Source organism: Lagopus muta, chromosome 8 (genome assembly GCF_023343835.1).
Source record: "Lagopus muta isolate bLagMut1 chromosome 8, bLagMut1 primary, whole genome shotgun sequence".
NCBI lineage: Eukaryota > Metazoa > Chordata > Aves > Galliformes > Phasianidae > Lagopus > Lagopus muta.
In genome coordinates, this window is record NC_064440.1 from 3,725,860 (window position 1) to 3,743,363 (window position 17,504).

The 17,504-nt window shown below is 39.4% G+C and overlaps 1 protein-coding gene and 1 long non-coding RNA gene across 3 annotated transcripts in view; both read right to left on the minus strand.

Annotated features, from left to right (window-relative positions):
* Nucleotides 1-271: 271 nt before the first annotated feature.
* Nucleotides 272-4,033, minus strand: LOC125696779 (uncharacterized). The gene is made up of 3 exons (XR_007378529.1): nucleotides 4,009-4,033; nucleotides 1,734-1,830; nucleotides 272-539 (listed from the first exon to the last, which is right to left on the minus strand). It is a non-coding gene; the product is annotated as an uncharacterized LOC125696779 (long non-coding RNA).
* Nucleotides 4,034-6,678: 2,645 nt separating this feature from the next.
* The window catches only part of ARHGAP15 (Rho GTPase activating protein 15), a 316,320-nt gene continuing 305,494 nt past the window's right edge, over nucleotides 6,679-17,504 (minus strand). For both annotated transcript variants that reach the window (XM_048952880.1, XM_048952881.1), the window contains one exon: nucleotides 6,679-7,955. In XM_048952880.1, coding sequence (XP_048808837.1) covers nucleotides 7,772-7,955 — 184 coding nt within the window. In that variant the 3' untranslated portion in view covers nucleotides 6,679-7,771. The remainder of the gene's footprint in view (nucleotides 7,956-17,504) is intronic.

Below are 17,504 nucleotides of genomic sequence, written 5' to 3' on the forward strand. Positions count from 1 at the left end.
CTTGTGACCCTGGGAGCAGTGCAAAGTGCACTTAAATTATGATAGAAAAAGACATCCCAACCTGATAGTGGAGTGAGAGATTCCCTCTGCACTGGGGCTCGTCTGGGGTCAAACACTCAAAGCCTTTTATGAATGAATCCCCAACTGTACAGATAAGAAGGGATTAAAAAAAGATTTCATCCACAATGTGAGATCTCAGGGTTGGCTGTGTAGAAGCTATTTGGCTCTGAAGCAATTAAAGTCTTATGTGATTCAGTAGAAATTTCTGCATCCCAGGAAGACTTTACACAGTTTCTTGCAATGCCAGTGACTGCAGGGCTGCCTGAGCAGAAGGTGTTGCACTTTCCTGGCTTGGCCTAAGGCCCCTGAAGCTGCAGAGATCAAGGCTCACCTCTCTGCACTTCTTGTTACAGAGCAAGATTTTCCATCAGTGTGTGCTGATGATCTGAGGGGAAAATGGCATTGCTTCCGAGATGGAGCTTTCGTCTTTATTTGCATTTAACTAGACCACAGATTCCTCCAGCAGCACCAAAAAGGCCCTGTTTTTACAAGATAACTATTAAAAAATAGAACAAAACAAACAAAAGCTCACTAACAATGCAGATCATATGTGTATAGGCAGAAAATGGAAAAGAAGTTTTAATTTATGTTCTTTCTGCTCTAACACATCCCATGCCAGTAACATCCCCTCCCACCTCTCCGCTACATATCTGCCTAGCTTCATTAAGAACCATGAACTCATGGCTTAGGCTGGAGCAACCTTAGGGATCATCCAGTTCCAATCCCCTGACATGGGCAGGGTTACCAACTCCTAAATCTGGCTGTTCAGAGCTCCATCCAACCTGGGCATTTGGGATACTGTTTGAGAATCTGAGAGCCTATGCTCTAGGGAAAGCATTTCCAAAGAGATACATATTCTCTGAAATACAGGAATACCCTCCTCGCTCCTAGTATCTGTTCTTCTACTTGACAGAAGAAACAGATTTGGAAAAGTAAAAGAGTTTGCTATGTCAGCCCCTGCTCTGTTCCAGATAGTGAAGGAAATGCTCTCTGTCTTCCCTCTTGTTTTTTTTTCCATGCCCTATCCAGCAATCGCACAGAATGAGTAACTCATAGCATCAATTCCATTAATGCTTGTGCTTATTCTACCCAAGCCAAAGTCCCAATAGTTGATGTATTATCTGGAGCTAATGCACTCCCAGACAGGCTCTCAAAAATGGGTGAGTCTTTGTCCCTGTGCTGAAGGGTTCCTGAAGATGAGAAAGCACATAAGGCAGGAGAATTCTCACCCAGAAAACTCAGTAGGTCTCAGTTCAACATCTTGTGGTTCATGGAAAGTGCTGAGCTGCCCAGTCAGGGAAATGTTTTGATTTCAAAACCCTTTCTCTTTTTGCCTCCTTATTTTGGGAAATGAGAAAAATGTATAAAAGCAAGTAATTAATAAAACATCTATTATGCCCATGGGACAGAGGTCCTTCCACACTGTTCAGATGGCATGTTTATTGTTGTGATGTCTTTCTGTTCTGAGTACGCACAGAACCCTGAAATCCTTTTACATTTTTAATAGGATTTCTTTTTTTTCAATCTAGTGCAAGAAAACTACATCTGCAATATGCATAATATTCTCTAAAACTGCAGCATTAGAGAGAAAGCATTACCAGTATGTCTTACACAGTCACAGTGTTCTTGGCTATCTACACTTTAAAATGATATGGTGTGAGAAAGTACAGTACCTCAGTCCTTGAAAGGTTCTTGTATTTTCTATCTCAGAGCATGCTTGTTAAAGGTGGCTGCCTTATCTTTCAGTATTCACGTTCAAGGTGAGGCATGCTGTAAGGAGAAAAGGAAATTTGGTTTGTTTTCCTATAAACAATACTTGGGAAACTTGGAACTAACAATATTACAGCATCAGTTTCTGAACCCAGGTGTCTCATGGAGCCAGGCAGTTTTCAGCTCTATATTCTTGCAGCACTGTATGTCCTGGGTGACAAAAGGGTTTAGATTATTAGAAGATAAGCTGTTATCACCTGGACTGACAGGAAACTGCCATTAGACATCAGCTCAATAGAGTAGCTCCTATAGGAGGATAGTGATGGTGCACACATGTAGAGATGGGTTGCTTGGCCAGGTGCATCCCTTGGGTGTACTGGATGCAGAGCACGTGACAAACTCATCATTGCTAGATTTAGACATACAAGCATGCTATGATTTCTTTGGAAAGACTATGGCCTCCCTCAGCTGCCTGGGGGTTGGGGAAGGTGTAGGAGATCTCATACTGGGAACCCCCCCTGTCCTGCCCTCCCTCCTCTTGCTGTTTGCCAGGGCTGTGGGCAACCAGAGTAATGCTATCAATAGGAATTCAAAGCATGGCTCAGTAGAGAGAGCCACAGAACCAGTAGCACTGAAATAGTGCATCAGTGGACCAGAAGTACAACGCAGGTCCCAAAACTCCCTTGTGAACCTGACCCATGAGCAGTGCTAAAGGCAATTCAGTTCTTCAGTGCAGAAAAGAAGTCAAATGCAAACAAGAAGCTTGATTCTTTCACAGGGTGAAAAGAGATCAATAATGAAAATATTAAGGATTCTTTCACCTTGAATACTTAAGATTCTATTATTTTTCTTTCAAAAGGGCAGAGTAGATGTACAGAGCATCCAGTGAAAGACAACACAAGAGGTGTGGCAGATCTTCCATGCGAGGGAAGCTTAAATTGATTAAGAGACAAATGAGAGGTGATATGTTAGTGGTATATAGGATAGTGAATTGCCAGAAGAGGTCAGTCAGGCGATCCTATTTAGCCTTTCCCATAAATCAAGAGCAAGTGGAGTGCCATACAATAATGCTAAAAGCTAATGAATTTAAAAGTGATACAAGTAAAATATTTTCTTACACGGTGCATAATTAACCTGGGAAATTCATCAGATACCATTAAGACAAAGAGTCTAGAAGGATTAAAAATGGATACTAAGTGACAGAAACTACATAAGGACAGAAACGTACAGAGGATATTTATCTATTTACATACTCAAATCCATTTGCTGCCTAAGGTTGCAAAGAAACATCCCCTGTGGGAAAGCAAGACATAACGATTGGACTCCTTGCATCACTGCAATGGACAGGCTGAGGCTGAGTAATGGACTGGTGGAGCTGCTTTCAATATGGTCACTCCAGAGCAGAGGGAGGGCACATCTCCAGCTACCCAAAAATGCTGGAGAATCAGAAAATACACAAAAAGGTTCCAGGCTTCTCAGCTTTGAGCAAGTGTAGAAGTTATTGCTGGGGAGATAGTCAGATCCAGGAGATAAAAGGAGTGGCTATGAAACTTATGAACAGAAGCTGAGCACAGGCATTGTGTTTTGACACAATGAGAGAACAAAGGAAAACCATGTGAAATTTATGGGTCTGCCTTTTATTAACTGAAATGTGCTCTAAAATGGTAGTTTGTTGTGGGTAATTAATTGGCATACATTCTGAACTTGAAGTGTTTTATGATCTCTCTTGAACTTATTAAAGAAAGCTGTCAGCTTCTACTGAAGGTGCAAGCTATCGCCTCAGGTTTCACAGTGTGCATGTAGCTTTTTAGAGGAGGACGGCCAGGCCAGGCATTGCAGTGGGATGGTGGCTTCCCTTAATTCTCTATTAGGTCTTACAAGGATCCTTGTCCTTTGTAAGGATAAGAAAAAAAAAACAAGGAGATGGTTCTTGTATGATTTCAGATACCCTTGGATTTATGCAATTGCCTAGTTCAAAAGTTACATGCAATATATTTGTACAACAATCATATCATATATTCTTTCATTGTAATGCCTTGTGGTGAATTAGCACAAGAAAGCAATCACAGCTTCAGCACCACCCTGTAAGCATTCCCTTCATAAACTCTTGTAAATGTTATAATGGGATGGAAATTACTGTGATAATATCGAGATGGCAAAGTCTTCAATTACAGCAAATGAGAACAAGCCTAAATACAGCAACTACAGACATAAAAATGAAGGAAAAGAGGTGCTTACCTTTGGAAGGCCTCAGGAAGACAGGGATCTCCAGTAAGAGATCCTCTTACTTCCGCTGCCAGCCCTTAAATGAGGTCTGGGAAGGGGTGGACCCTGTCTCCAGCCCTTCTGGTCACTCAGGTACATTGCTTGCACCTGAGCTCCCCTGGGCTGGCCCTAACTTCCCACCAGGTGCTCAATCACTGGTTCAGGCCATGACTTAGCATTTCCATGACTACAACCCTATTGGCTACGAAGGGCTCCAGTTCTTGAATATTGAAGGATTTGAGTAAGTCCTGTCTTCAGCAGACCACTTGCTGAAGCTGCTTCTTACGTGTTGTACTCCTTGCTCTTCAGGGGAAGTTTTTGCTGTCATCCAAAATGAGTGCTAGAGAACGTCCCTCTGTTCTGCAAAACAAGCATTGCTCTGGGGCCCTTATGTAAGTCTTGCAAAAATCAGAGCTTGTGATCAAGACCTCCATCTATGATTGTATTCAGCTTCCTGATACTCCATGTTCCCCTCCTGAAAAAGGAATGCAACTCAAGGGAACCTGCTGTGCAATAATAATATGATGTGCACTCCCTGGGGCTTGTATTTCAGCCTCTGTTGAGAATTGACCATGTAAAATCTATGCCAGACTACAGTAGTGATTGTGGTCCCAGCTTCTCTCTTTCAGGTTTTCTCCCAAACTCTACCTATGGTCTATGTACTGCCTACTCAAGCTTCTTGAGCATTTTGATCTGAATGGAAGGGTTTGACTCTGCTGCAACATGGGGTGTTTACGAAAACAGACCTGCACTGTGATTGGCCTAGCAGAGAAGTGAAGAGCTATCAATTAAAATGCACGTTAATCTCACTTAATGTCTGTGGATATACAAATACATACTCTTCCCGATGTTGTCTTTTACTGTATAAATCCAAGTTATTAGGACAGCTGTTTTTTTTTCACACCACTTTGACTAAGAGCTACTTGTTATATGGAGCAGTTAAACATGGGGATTCTTGGACAAATTACACTGCTGCATTCTCAGCTTTCATTTTTTCTGATTTGCTAATAGTAGTGATAGCTTCTTGCTTAAATTGTTATTTTTGCCAAATTAATCCTGAAGAAAAGTCTTCTGCAAGTCTAATTCTGACACACGAAAGATCTGGAGCAAAACTTTTACCCAACTGTAGTGAATATTACCATAATAAACAGCTGTAGGAGCAATGCAGTGGTGATATGCGCCCTGTGAGTTGCTCATACTGGATAGAGGCCAGACTTAGACATGTTTAGGATTCGAAAATGGATGTGTCCAGCCACTTTCTGGCCTGAAGGGCTGATGGTCAGAGCCATGCGCCTAGATCTTTGACTTATACTAACAGCCGAGGCAGTGATTTTCCACCAGTGTTCATGTAGGCATTAAAGGAACCAGGGAGAAGACTCAGATCTGGGGGACTTGAGCAGCTCGGTGGCAGGCCCTGCTTGCTTCTTTCTGTTGTCTGGATGAGGAAGCACAGATGTCTGCTATACACACTGGATGTACAGGCTCCTCTGATGAGCCCCACTTGTGTCCTTTCAGAATAGGCTACCCACAGATCAAACTTCTAGATTTAATGAAGCATTTAACAGGGAAGTCACCACATTTGTGAATAATTCGCATAGATACCCTTCAAAACAGAAAAATGGATTGTGTGCCCTAAAGTTCGCTTGTATTTTATTTTTTTAAAGCTCAACCAAACCAGTTGATCTCATAAAAAGATGCGGGTTCATCTCACAAGCCATTTCTTGCTTATAAAAACAGGAAAAGAGGAGTCTACGTGCTCCAAAGAAAGCTTAAAAGAAGATTAATTAATTAATTAAGAATCTTTTCTTCTGAGTGCAACAGGATCCGAGTAACAAGTGAACTTTTCATTTCCAGTAATAGCAGAAATTACCTCAATAGCATGATTGTGAGCACCCGTGGGGCCATAATGTGAATGGTCTTTATTAAGGCATAGACTGAACTTCTGACTATCTTTCTTTCAGTCATTTCCACAGGCTATAAACAGCGCCTGGCTTGTTGCTATTAAAAGAGTCTAAAGATGACAATGCTGAAAAGCATTACTGTTTAAGTACTCCAGGCTTGACGTTAACATGAAAAATATTTTCTTGAAAGTAAAGTGAATTTGGGTTCTTCTGAACGTTAGAGTTTCCTTCGGAAATGTTTATGTGGAATACTTGTGATATATTGGGACACGGTCTTGGTTTTATATTTTTCATTTTAATTGCTGATCATTACCTCTCAGCTTTGCTTGACTGTGGACCATGGGAAAATGTCTTGGGGCCAGTGGGTTCACACACTTTTTATGTTTTCTTGGTGTTATTTTCTGCCCGTGTTACTACCTGACAAAAGAGCCCGGTCTTGGTTAACGATCAGCCCTCATTATATAGATATCTTTACCACAAATGACTGTTCTGAGGAACAATCTTTCCAGTATAACACAGTATTTTCTAGAATGATGCTAAGTAAAAACTAGAGAAATCCGTGATCTGCCGAGGTGATATTGAAGACATATCTCTTGTGCACAGCAGACCTACGCATTAATCCTATGTTTTGGGGTCTTTAATTGCTTTAAATATTTGCTTCTAGATCTGTGTTTCACACATCTTATTTACATGGTTTATTTTTCATTTTGTGAACAAATCGATAACCAGACAGACTCTTTACCACACTGGATTAGTTTTATTTATTCTCTTTGAACTTGATTAAAAAGCTGTCAAACATAAGTCTACATTTTATCAGCAGAATACTTTTACAAAACAGGGTAGGAGATGTGTATAGCTGGAAACATACATTTCAAAATGAAACAATATTTGATATATTCTAGACAGTTACCCTTTTGTTTATCCATGACAACTGAAACTAACCATCAAATGCATAAATTGATTCAAGTCTAGCCAAGTAATCCTAAGGGCATATGAAAAGGCTTTTTTTTAAAGGTCTTTCTAGATGAATTTAATGTAGTTCACCAATAAAGCATCCTCAGGAGCACAATACAAATGCTACAGAACATGAGATAGCTGGGGAAAGCGGGCAGATGTACAGTGTGATGAAGAATCAAAATGGATGTTACATTAAAATGAGCAGTCATGCAATGTCTTCATTTCATGTACTGCACTGAAGTAAAAACGCCAAAGTTCCAATTTCAGTTGTATTTTTTGAGGCACTGTAATGCAAATAATGAGACTGTGTTTTGTTGGCTTTTTCTTTTTTCAGTTTAAATTTGTTTAAATGTAATAGATTGAATCCTTTCTTCAGTTTGTGATGTAGGGGACTTGATAATTCATCGTGTATTTAACTTTCAATCCATATCAAAGGGAAAGGTAAATTATACTCAAATTCCCTATAAGCTATGCTGTATCCGTTTTAATTTGTTGTGTTTGATATACATATTTATTCCATTTCCCATCAATCTCCTCAATTATTCTTTGTCTTTCTGTGCCATTGCATATGTTGGTAAACAGCATTTTCTATGGTCCTTGGCCATATGCTGTATGCTCAGCTTGCAAAAAACTGACACTTGGAGTGCTAGCATAATGAAACTCTCAAAGGGTTAATGCGGAATACATATAGGCAAATGTTGACAATATTTTTTATTCCAATGTTTGAAAATTAAACACAAAATCATCATTAAGTTTTCACAAAACGAGGCATCTGTCACTTGAAAGAAAAAGAAATATTTCAGAAATATGTTTACAGAAATGTAAAAATATTAGACATCAAGACAGATGTGAACGTTTTCAATAACAGGCCCTGTCTGTCAGTCTTCCTCAGAGCCGAAGATCTTGCTGTACTCACTCAGCATAAGTTCAACTATCTGATTTTGGTACAGCATGTGGACTGCCATGTTCCCTGTCTCCTTTTCAGGTCTAAGGAGTGTTGGTCCAAACACAATTCCTAAGCTTTGTGTTGACATAAGATTCACGGATTCCTTGGCTGCTATCCTGTTGACGAAAGGAAATAATTGGTTAAAAAACAGGGATGTCAAAGGAGTCGCTGTTGCATTCAAAGTATACAGAGGCACTTTCCTTTCTCGCTCACTCTCCTACTGGGGGTGTTTATTTGGTTGAGTTATTGAAAAGGAAGAAAAGAGGGAGAGAAGTGACAACTTCTGCCAATCTGACAAGTAATGAAAGGTGATTCAGCCACAAGATGTGTGTGAAATGGAGAGCTAAAGACCCACTTAGGATTCACTTATACCAGGGCACGATTTTCTGCTGCTTTCTCGTGAATGCCCATTATTTCAGGTGTATGTTGTAAGGGAATAACTTCTGGGCTCATACATTTAGATACTGAAAATAGAGGTTGCCCTTTCTGTTAAGATAATCAAGCAATGTTAATGGTAACAGTTTTGGTGGCTTCAGGGAAAAATCTCTTTGCTTCTTGTACCATGGTCTCCTGTGCTGAAAGAGTTGGGAAAACATAAAAGGGTCCTTAATATAAAGCTCATATGAAATGCATCCCTTCAGCTAATTTAAATCCAATAAAGTTGGTATGCTCACAAATGGATTGTGAAATTTATATAACTGAAAAGACTTTTGCGTGCCTTATCCTGACAAGAAATTTCTTAAAGGACACTGAAACCACATACCTTAATGGGATGGCTTAGAAAACAATGGTAAGGATTATAACCTTTGATATCTTTATTACCCACAAATTATGAGAGGAGGACCATTATTATTAAAAGTTGATCTTTTGTCTGTATTAAGACTTAATATTCTTGTGGAAATGACATTAAGGATTGAGAAGCCTGGACTAAGAACAATATTGGTTTAATGGACAGAGGTTAGGTAGGCAGTTTTGCATAAATCTCTGCAGCGGTGAGTGTGGACTAAATAAAAATCTATTTCCTTTCACCCTCCAGAATATCTAAAATATTCTAGGCTGGAAAGTAAATACAGATATATTACAAATAAATTACATAGCTTTACAAGGAATATGAACTAAATGTAACTTTAACGTGTAAATGAATTTACTTCCCTAACCTGGTAGCTTTAACTTAAATACTCCAAGCGGGCTTTGGAAGCCCAGTTCTTCTTTTATTTGTCTCTTCCTATTTGTCACTCATTTACCTTTGTAAAATCCAGACAGCAATTTTAAAATCATCGTAGCTATCTCTGTTTTGCTCTACCTACTGCCGAACTTACAGTAAGTTAAACTGTAAGTGAATGAAACTTCATGAGATGTGAGTTCAGGTTCCTGGTACGCTGCAAAACAAAAAGTGTCGTCTTGTGGATTTCTGCCAATCTTGTCATATACCACATTCCTTGAACACTGATGCTCATGGATTTTTCCACATTTAAATAGAAAACATTACTTAGTTCTGCCTCATGCTTTTAACTGTGGTGTCCATTGCATAAAACACTCTCCATATGGCACTAATCAGATTGGCTCAATTATTAGTTTCTTAAAATACACCATCTTTATTATAAATTTAAAAAAATAATTATGTTTCCTCTGTGGTAAGATTAACATATCATCACTTAGGAGTCCAAAAAGTCTCAGAAGTTAGTAGTTTTGTTGCCAAACGGCTGCGTGGGTTTCTGATGGACGTCACACATATTTATCACAATTTAAAAAGTTTGTAATGAGTGAAAATGTTTTCCTGAATGCCACTAATGCAGAAGGACGTATAAGGAGCTTGAGTTATCCCTGTGAGAAGAACTTGTTTCTGCTGAACTTTTTATAGGCTAGATGTTGGAAAACTTATACAGTATTTTCAGATGACACAGACATAGAGAGGGATGGGGGGTTCACCAGGGAAAAGTCATACTGAGAAGCTGTACACTTTATACTATTAGAGATTAATTTAGTAATAGCCATGGCTTTGCAATGAGGTGGCATTGACGATGGACAGCTGGATGAGAAACACTTTGCAGGGAGCAGGAGACAAAAAAAAAAAAAAAAAAAGAAAAAAAAAAGTACCATAGATGAGCAGAATCAGAAAAAAAAGTGGTCAGGGATAAAGGGCCTGATGAAGAGAAAGAAAAGGAAGGATCTGATTTTCTTGTTCTGTAAAATTCAGAGCAAGATCGTAGAATCAGAATTATGTTGGAAAAGACCTTCAAGATCATCAAATCCAACCATCAAGATGTTGTTTCTGATGTGAACACAGAAAATAGAAGATGGATGGCCAATTGCTGTGCCCTCATTTGCCATCTTTATGAAGCAGAATGATTCCCCTTGCCTTTCCTGGAGATGCCCTCCTCATGCTAAGTCCTGTTTGAGTGATGTTGCTGCCAGCCATGGTCTACAATCACTTAGGTCTCACAAAGTGAGAGTATGGCATAAACCTTGATGTTCCTTGGCAATGCCAAGAAACCTGCTGTCTGGTTTGGTGCAGCGATATGAAGCATGAAAACATCCACATATATATGAGGCCCCTAAACTAAAGTTAGTGAAATAATTATTGTGTGGATAAAACCTCTTGAAAATTCATGATGTTTTCTGTCTCTTGCAATTGCACTTCTTTTCATGATCATAATAACAACAACAACAAAAAAAAATCTAAGCCAAGCAAACAGGAATACTTTTCAGGAAAGTTTGAGTATTTAAATGAGTTGTGGCAAAATACAGATACTGGAGGGAAAGAAGGAAGGAATTTAATCCAGACTGAAGAAAATAAATATGACTTTGGGACCTTTTGCCATTTTAAATTACAAATATTTACCAATGAGATTTCACAACTGCTGATTTTTTTTCATCCACCCACCCCCTCCCCAAAAAAATGGAAATAAAAAATCAAAGCAAAACAAAAGCAAATGTACTCAATTAAAACAGTTACCTTAGCTGCTAAGTGAAATTCTGTAACAAAGAAAAAAACTTTAAAAAATGGGCAATAGTTCCTTTTTTTGGCACAGAAAATAAAAGAGCAGAGAGAGCGATACACCGTTTGCAACATGAAAAATGGAAGGAAATTACAGAGATATGTCTTGTAAAGCACAAAAGAAAGGAGCAATGATCCATCAATTTATGATTATTTTAGAAACAATCTATAATCGAGTGCTACATATATTGGAACCATATCAAGAAATTGCAGGGCATTATGGTGTGCAAGACTTTTTCCCCCCAAATAAGTGATCTGAATTCCTAATATCAAGAATGGTGTTGGTCCTTAAATATTACAAGCCAGGAAACAGAAAGTACAGATCTCATTATTAATAGTAATGAAATTAATGATGTATTGAAACAGCAGAAGTGTGTGATAGGAGGACTGAAGTGTCAATGGCAGATATATAAGCAAGAATATTTAGAATTTATGCTTTGGCTGTTGCCAAGGCAACTGTGAGCTGGAAAGCGTGTGACTGAGAGCAGGGCAACCCTACAACTGAGAGGGTCATTGTATGGTGAGTTTGGCTTTCTAGTTTCATTAAACCTACATTTTTCAAACTCCCTAAATAAAATTGTTATTAATTTTGACATTTGGAAAGCACACTGGATTATTACTTCAAACAAGCTAGGTGTTAGGAAATGTTCTTCATCCATTTCTGCTCTGTAGAAATGACTGAGGAGGAGAAAGCATTTCAACAGTGACTGATTCCTCACCATTTTAATGTTCTTACTGCACATAAATAAACAGATAAGTCGGTGTCTTTAGGGAAGAAAATCCCAGTTGGAAAGGAGCTGTCTTAATGTAAGATGAAGCATGTTTGGGAGCAGAGCTGCCCTTTGCCAGCTGAGATGGGAATGGTTCCCTCCAACTTAGTAATCTCTTACTGTTCTAAGTTATATTTAAGGGCAAATTTTCAATAGGTTCAAAGAGCCTGCTGCTCTTCCATGAACCAGAAATATTGCCTATGATTAAGGGCAGCACATAACAAAATGAGGCTGATCCCTAATTTTGAGGAAAAAAAACGGGAAAGTAAGAAAGAGTCATCTGGTAAATACTGTGGACCAGAATGACAGGTGTAGGAAATAAAATTCTCTGAAGCCAGCAGGTGACTAAGAGATAAAAGTAGGTTTTCTTGTAAGAACCTTGTCCGTCAGCATTCTGCACAATATTTTATTTAATTGGTGAAGTCACTGCCATGAAGGATCAAAACCAAAGATCTAAACAAAGGCTAAGAGAGATTAAAGATATGTAGTTACGAGGAATACTCTCCAGAAAGGAAAGAATACATACTTAACCATTTTCTTGATATAACAACTAACTCTCTACAGGATTAGGAATGGACTGCCCCATTCTGTGGGTTTTGTATCTTTGCTGAATTGTGCTAGCAACAACTAGCCAGATGGTTTTATCTGCAAATTCCTCTGTTTTGCGCCAGGGGGTGAAAGTCTGCACATTCCTTTGATTTGCCTTACCAATAATTATCCTCAAATTATCCAATATTGGTTTCCTATATGTAGTCAGAGATATGCAAATATGTTTTATCTTCAGAGCTCTGTCCTGAGGATGCCTCAGCTGCCTTGTCAACTGAGTTTACTCACCTCAGATATCGCTGTCTTAACAGACCTTATCACCACACTATGATGGGATAGTTTTCATGTAGTAGTTGTCTGATTTTTGATATTGCAGAGCTCATGATCAATTTGAACATGTAAAAATCTGACTTTTACGACGAACAACATTCAACTCAGTGTTTTATGCTCTCCTCCGTCTCAAAAGCTGCTTCCCAGGTTTTAAAAAATAACAGGTATTACATACTTTGCTTTAGTGACAAGACATTTGGGGGAGAAATCATCCAAGCTTGAAATAAAATCTTTATTGAAAGCAATTCTATATCCATGCCAGTCAGATGCTTTGTATGATCGGAAGAGATGTCCCTGGGGAAAGCTCGGCACAGTAGACAGGGTTGATTACTTGGACCTCCTGTCAGTTCTTAACTCACTGAAAATGGCTGAGGCATTCAGCACAACTTTGTTTCCTTTATTTGGAAGTAAAGTTAATATACTTACCTTAACTGTGCCAAATGTACTGGAAAATAACCTGATAATAAAACGTACCATCCTACTAAGTGATAATGTCTGTGTGTGTATAAGCACATTTTGGCTGGGCTTATGCAGATGGGTTTTTCAGTGTTAAAAGCGAAACGTGAGTACAAAACGATGCACAGATAAACTACCAGGTTTCTTCTGGGTGTATTTCCTTTCCACGTGTGTCCTGTTACATACTCTTCTGAGATGCAGAGTATTACTGCAACATCATTTTCTAATGCAAACTTAGGTCAGCTTAGCTATAGTGATTGTTCTTAATTCAGAACTGAAGTGCTTTTTGGTACCAAAAACACAACTGAACTACAAAATTTGGCCACTGACAGTCATCCTAAAATGCAAACAACAATTTAAAAGGTGTCCTTTTATAACTGGTCCTTGCAGAAATGTCCATTTCCCAAGGGAACTCTGTTGCCAGCTTAGGACAGACAGCAAAGTATAGAGGAGGAGCATGTGGGCTATGTACTACTTAACCCATCTTGAGAGACTTACTGAAATAATTGGTGGTTAAGTGAGCCTCTGATGCCATAAGCTCTACTTATGTAAACTGTTCAATTCATTGCACTGCAATGTAGATAAAATTAAAATTTAGCCATAAATTCGGATTCTTGATATTTTATGAATGCAAACTAAACTTCATTATTATTTATGTCCTGGCTTTATGGATGATTTGCTCAGTTGTATTATAGTGGTATTCACCAGCTGATGAAGCTAAGAAAAAGCAAATATTATCAGTTGAATCCCTAGCTTGCTGTCTGTGAAATTTGTATGGCTTGTTATGTACTGGGGGGGGGAGAGCCTTGTGTGTGTAGCTATAACCTGAGATTCGTGCTTATTGCAGACTTCTAAAACACTACAGTGACTGCCTTTTACATGAGATTTCTTCTCCAGGAAACATACACAGTGCAGAGATCACAGTGGGCTAATAGAGTTTCAAGCTATTTCCTTTTGCCAGTGCAAAACGCCAAGGTACTCTTTTATCCACAGGTTAAATTTGAAACAATAGCTAAGTGTGGTAATAGAGAAACCAGGTCACGGTGTTTGATACATTATGAGAAGGGTCAGAAATGGTTCAGACATACTTAAGAGCTTTCTTTCACTGAACACAGCCTCAATGGCTTCTGGCCTACAGAAACTCCATAGGCTTCCTGTAGTCTGCAGCTGTAGGTTTGTATTACATTTCTTTGGGAAAAATCCCTTCTCCTTGGTTGCACTGAGGCAAAAGAATGAGCCCTTGATGCGGTCTTCTTTTGCATACTAAATTTTAGAGCTGACCAATGAGTGGCTATATATGGGATCTGGACAGCTGACAGGGAACTGGTGCAAGAGTAGGCTTCCTCAGGGGATCTCCTGCTTGCCTTACAGCATGAGCCCTGCTTGGACAGACTGCCCTGGAGTCCAGCCCAAAATAAAAATAAGTTAGCTCTGAAGATCAGTTCACAGCTGGCAGAATAAACTCCAAAAACATGAAGAAAAGCATTTATTCTGGCTTACTCTAGTTTAATGAGAGAACTGCTTAAAATAAAGTGTTTTTCACCATTGAGTGAACTTTGCTACCTGTGTGACATCCTTTCTGGGAGCACGTGTGCTCTTACCTCTGCCCACATCATGCAGAGCACCTGTATTGTGAAGAAAGCCTTTGTTCTCTAGGTGTCTGAGAATATTTGTCTAAAGGGACACAGGCAGAATGTAGGGTCCTAGTTTCATAACACGCTTTGGAGGACCTTCCCTTTTCCTCCTCATGGCCTCCAAACCGAGCTGTTGCCTCATGAAAAGGACAGGGTGGCTTGGTACCTGCCTTGTGTCAAAGAGAGCCTGAAACCACGCATCGTCCTGCCTGCCTTGTGAGGCCCCATCAGGGAGCCTGGGGAAGTGGGAACCACAGGTCTGATGTGTTCTTCAGTTGTGTGCTAATCAATAATTGTATCTTGCCAATGCACAGGCATTTCTGGGAACAGAAAACTGGCCCACCATTGCCATGCTAACAGATGCGCTCATTACAAGTTAGAAACTCATGCCAGGGATTCTACCATCTCATGTGCTTAGGACTATGTCATGTGCTGATCAACATCATGTCTTGACAAGGTGCCTGCATTTTCCTCAAAGGGCCATAACTCAGATCTGATTTAGGAAACAAGCTTGTGAAGAGTGCAGTAGTTCTTATACTATGATATACAAGCTATGTCTTGGGCATCCTATTCCAGCTCCTGATCTGGGCAAAGACTTGGGTCCTGCGCCTCCAAATCATCTTGTGTCAAATAAATGGATTTTGACTTTTATAAGCAATGTCTTTTCACATGATCTTCCTTCATTCTGCAAATGTTCCATGTCTCCCTTTTGGAACTGACCCAAATGGGTGACTTGTCAAGATCTCCTTTTACTGAGGGCACACTGCCCTCTCAGTTTGTCTTGGTTTTTAACATTTTGTGACTGAATGCAAGCTTGTTCTGACTAATACAAGACTGGAGAGAGGAGGAGATCTGGCTAGCCTATGCTATCACAGTGCAAGCCTGGCACTTGCTGTTTGGGGATAGCCACTTCCTAGCAGTCAGCTGGTGGCCATGGACTTCCATAAGGAGCATCTCAAACTCCTCTTGCTGCAGCTCCACTCACAAGACATTCATTTCTGTCCTCTCTAACACCCATGTAGAAGCATATATATCTCAAGCAACAGCAAGCTCCTCACTAAAGCTGCACTGCCACTGCAAGCACAAGTCAGTACAGGGGAAGGAATGGGAGAGAACAAAACCACCCATGGCAGACGTTAGGCAGATGCTGATACACTTAGAGGTGTCTGGATAGTAGAGATAAAGGCAGGGTGAGACTACATAGAATAATGTATGTTCAGATTGAGATATAATGCACAGAATCCTTTACTGTATTTTTGGTCGCTGATGTAACTTCTGTATTTATTTTTTTTTTTAATTCTGATTATTTCCTGCAGCATAACCAGTTTATTGTAAAGCCCAACCTGTCAGAGGTCCTAGATCTGCATGCTTTTGTGGCCTGTGTAGCTCAGAAGGCAACAGATGATAGTCTGATATGAATAAAGCTTTAACTTCTTAAATAGCTTCTTTGTCAAAAAAATTCAAGAATATCTTAAGCTACATTTCCTTCTAACATTAAAAATGAAAAGCAGTTAGTAACAATCGTCCTTAAATCAAGAATTATAAATATAGAACCTTTATCATCAGCACAGCACATCCAAAAATGTCTTTGTAAAATAAATCAAATTATATGAGTTAATTGATTCCAGGCAACATCAGCAACTGCAGGTGGAAACTGAATAACAGGATGTTTATTAATGAAGGACTATTAATCAAAATTGACAATATCAATTCCTGTTTCTTTTATTTGAATTCTACCTGCAAAATCTATGGAGATACTTGCCAAATGTTTAAATAAAAATTTTAAAGCAAAGAAAATGCTAGCACTTGGGATTTTAGCTTTAGATGTAGGGCTATTTGTTTAAACAGTGAAAGGATATCCTAAATCCAATTTGACAGGCAATGCCAAAGATGCCAGTGGTAATTAATTAGCACTTAATTTAGACCACAGAACAACAGGATATGGAATTGGTGCTCAGTGCCATTTCCCCTTAGGCTTCATCTCATGAGGGTCAGGAGTATGCCTGTTGCATTGAAGGTCAGTAAATAAATTGGGGGAACACATTGACGCTGGACTTTTCATGATAGATATCCTTCACCCTTATTACTGCCTCTGGCTATCGCTGATGAGAAAAGGGCTGTGATTGTTCTGTGAAGAACGCTGTGCACAAGGCTGAGCTGAGCAAGGTAATGTTTGAACTCACGCCTTGTGCAGTGATCGTGCTGGATGCTCTCCATGGATTGAGAGCTCTGTCAACTTTGCGTTGGGCTGGAAATAAACTTCTAACTGTAGCAAAGAAAGCCTGAGGAACGCTGACAGGCGAGAAAATTCACTAAAAAGCAGTGTGTAAGCCTGCTAAATTTTTGAGCTCAGCTTTAGATTAAGCATAATTAAAATCAATGCAAAATTTTAATATGAGGTTAGAAACTAGGTCAGCGAGGGAAAAAAAAAAACACATTTCCTTATTATCCTCTTGTCTTTGTCTTAATAATATTTGATACTCCTCCATAAAGCAAAAGTCTCTTAATAAAGTTGGATTAATGATTCTAGCAGCATTTTTTCGGATGGGGACTGATGCTTTGACATACCATGCTCAGTAGTGGACAAACAAAACATATGCTGCAAAAACAAAGCAGAGCCACCAGTTCTGCTGGTAACTCAGGCATTTTAGTGAGATGGTGGAAGAGGCTGCCTTTCTACAGCACACCCAAAGCAGAGGAAAACACAGAGGAAACCCTATGGAGCCTTATTCACAGATGCACATAAATTGCATTGCTTGGTTCAGATTTAGTAGCAAGAAAAACAAAAGGACAATGAAAGTTAATATGATAGCATCTTGTCTCCTCCCAGTAAATTAAGTGCCTCTGCCAGCCAGCATCATGCACTACTTCCAGTAATCTCTACCCTTCTTTCTAAGGAGCAGCTCAGGTGGAAGAGTGCCTGCAAACCTT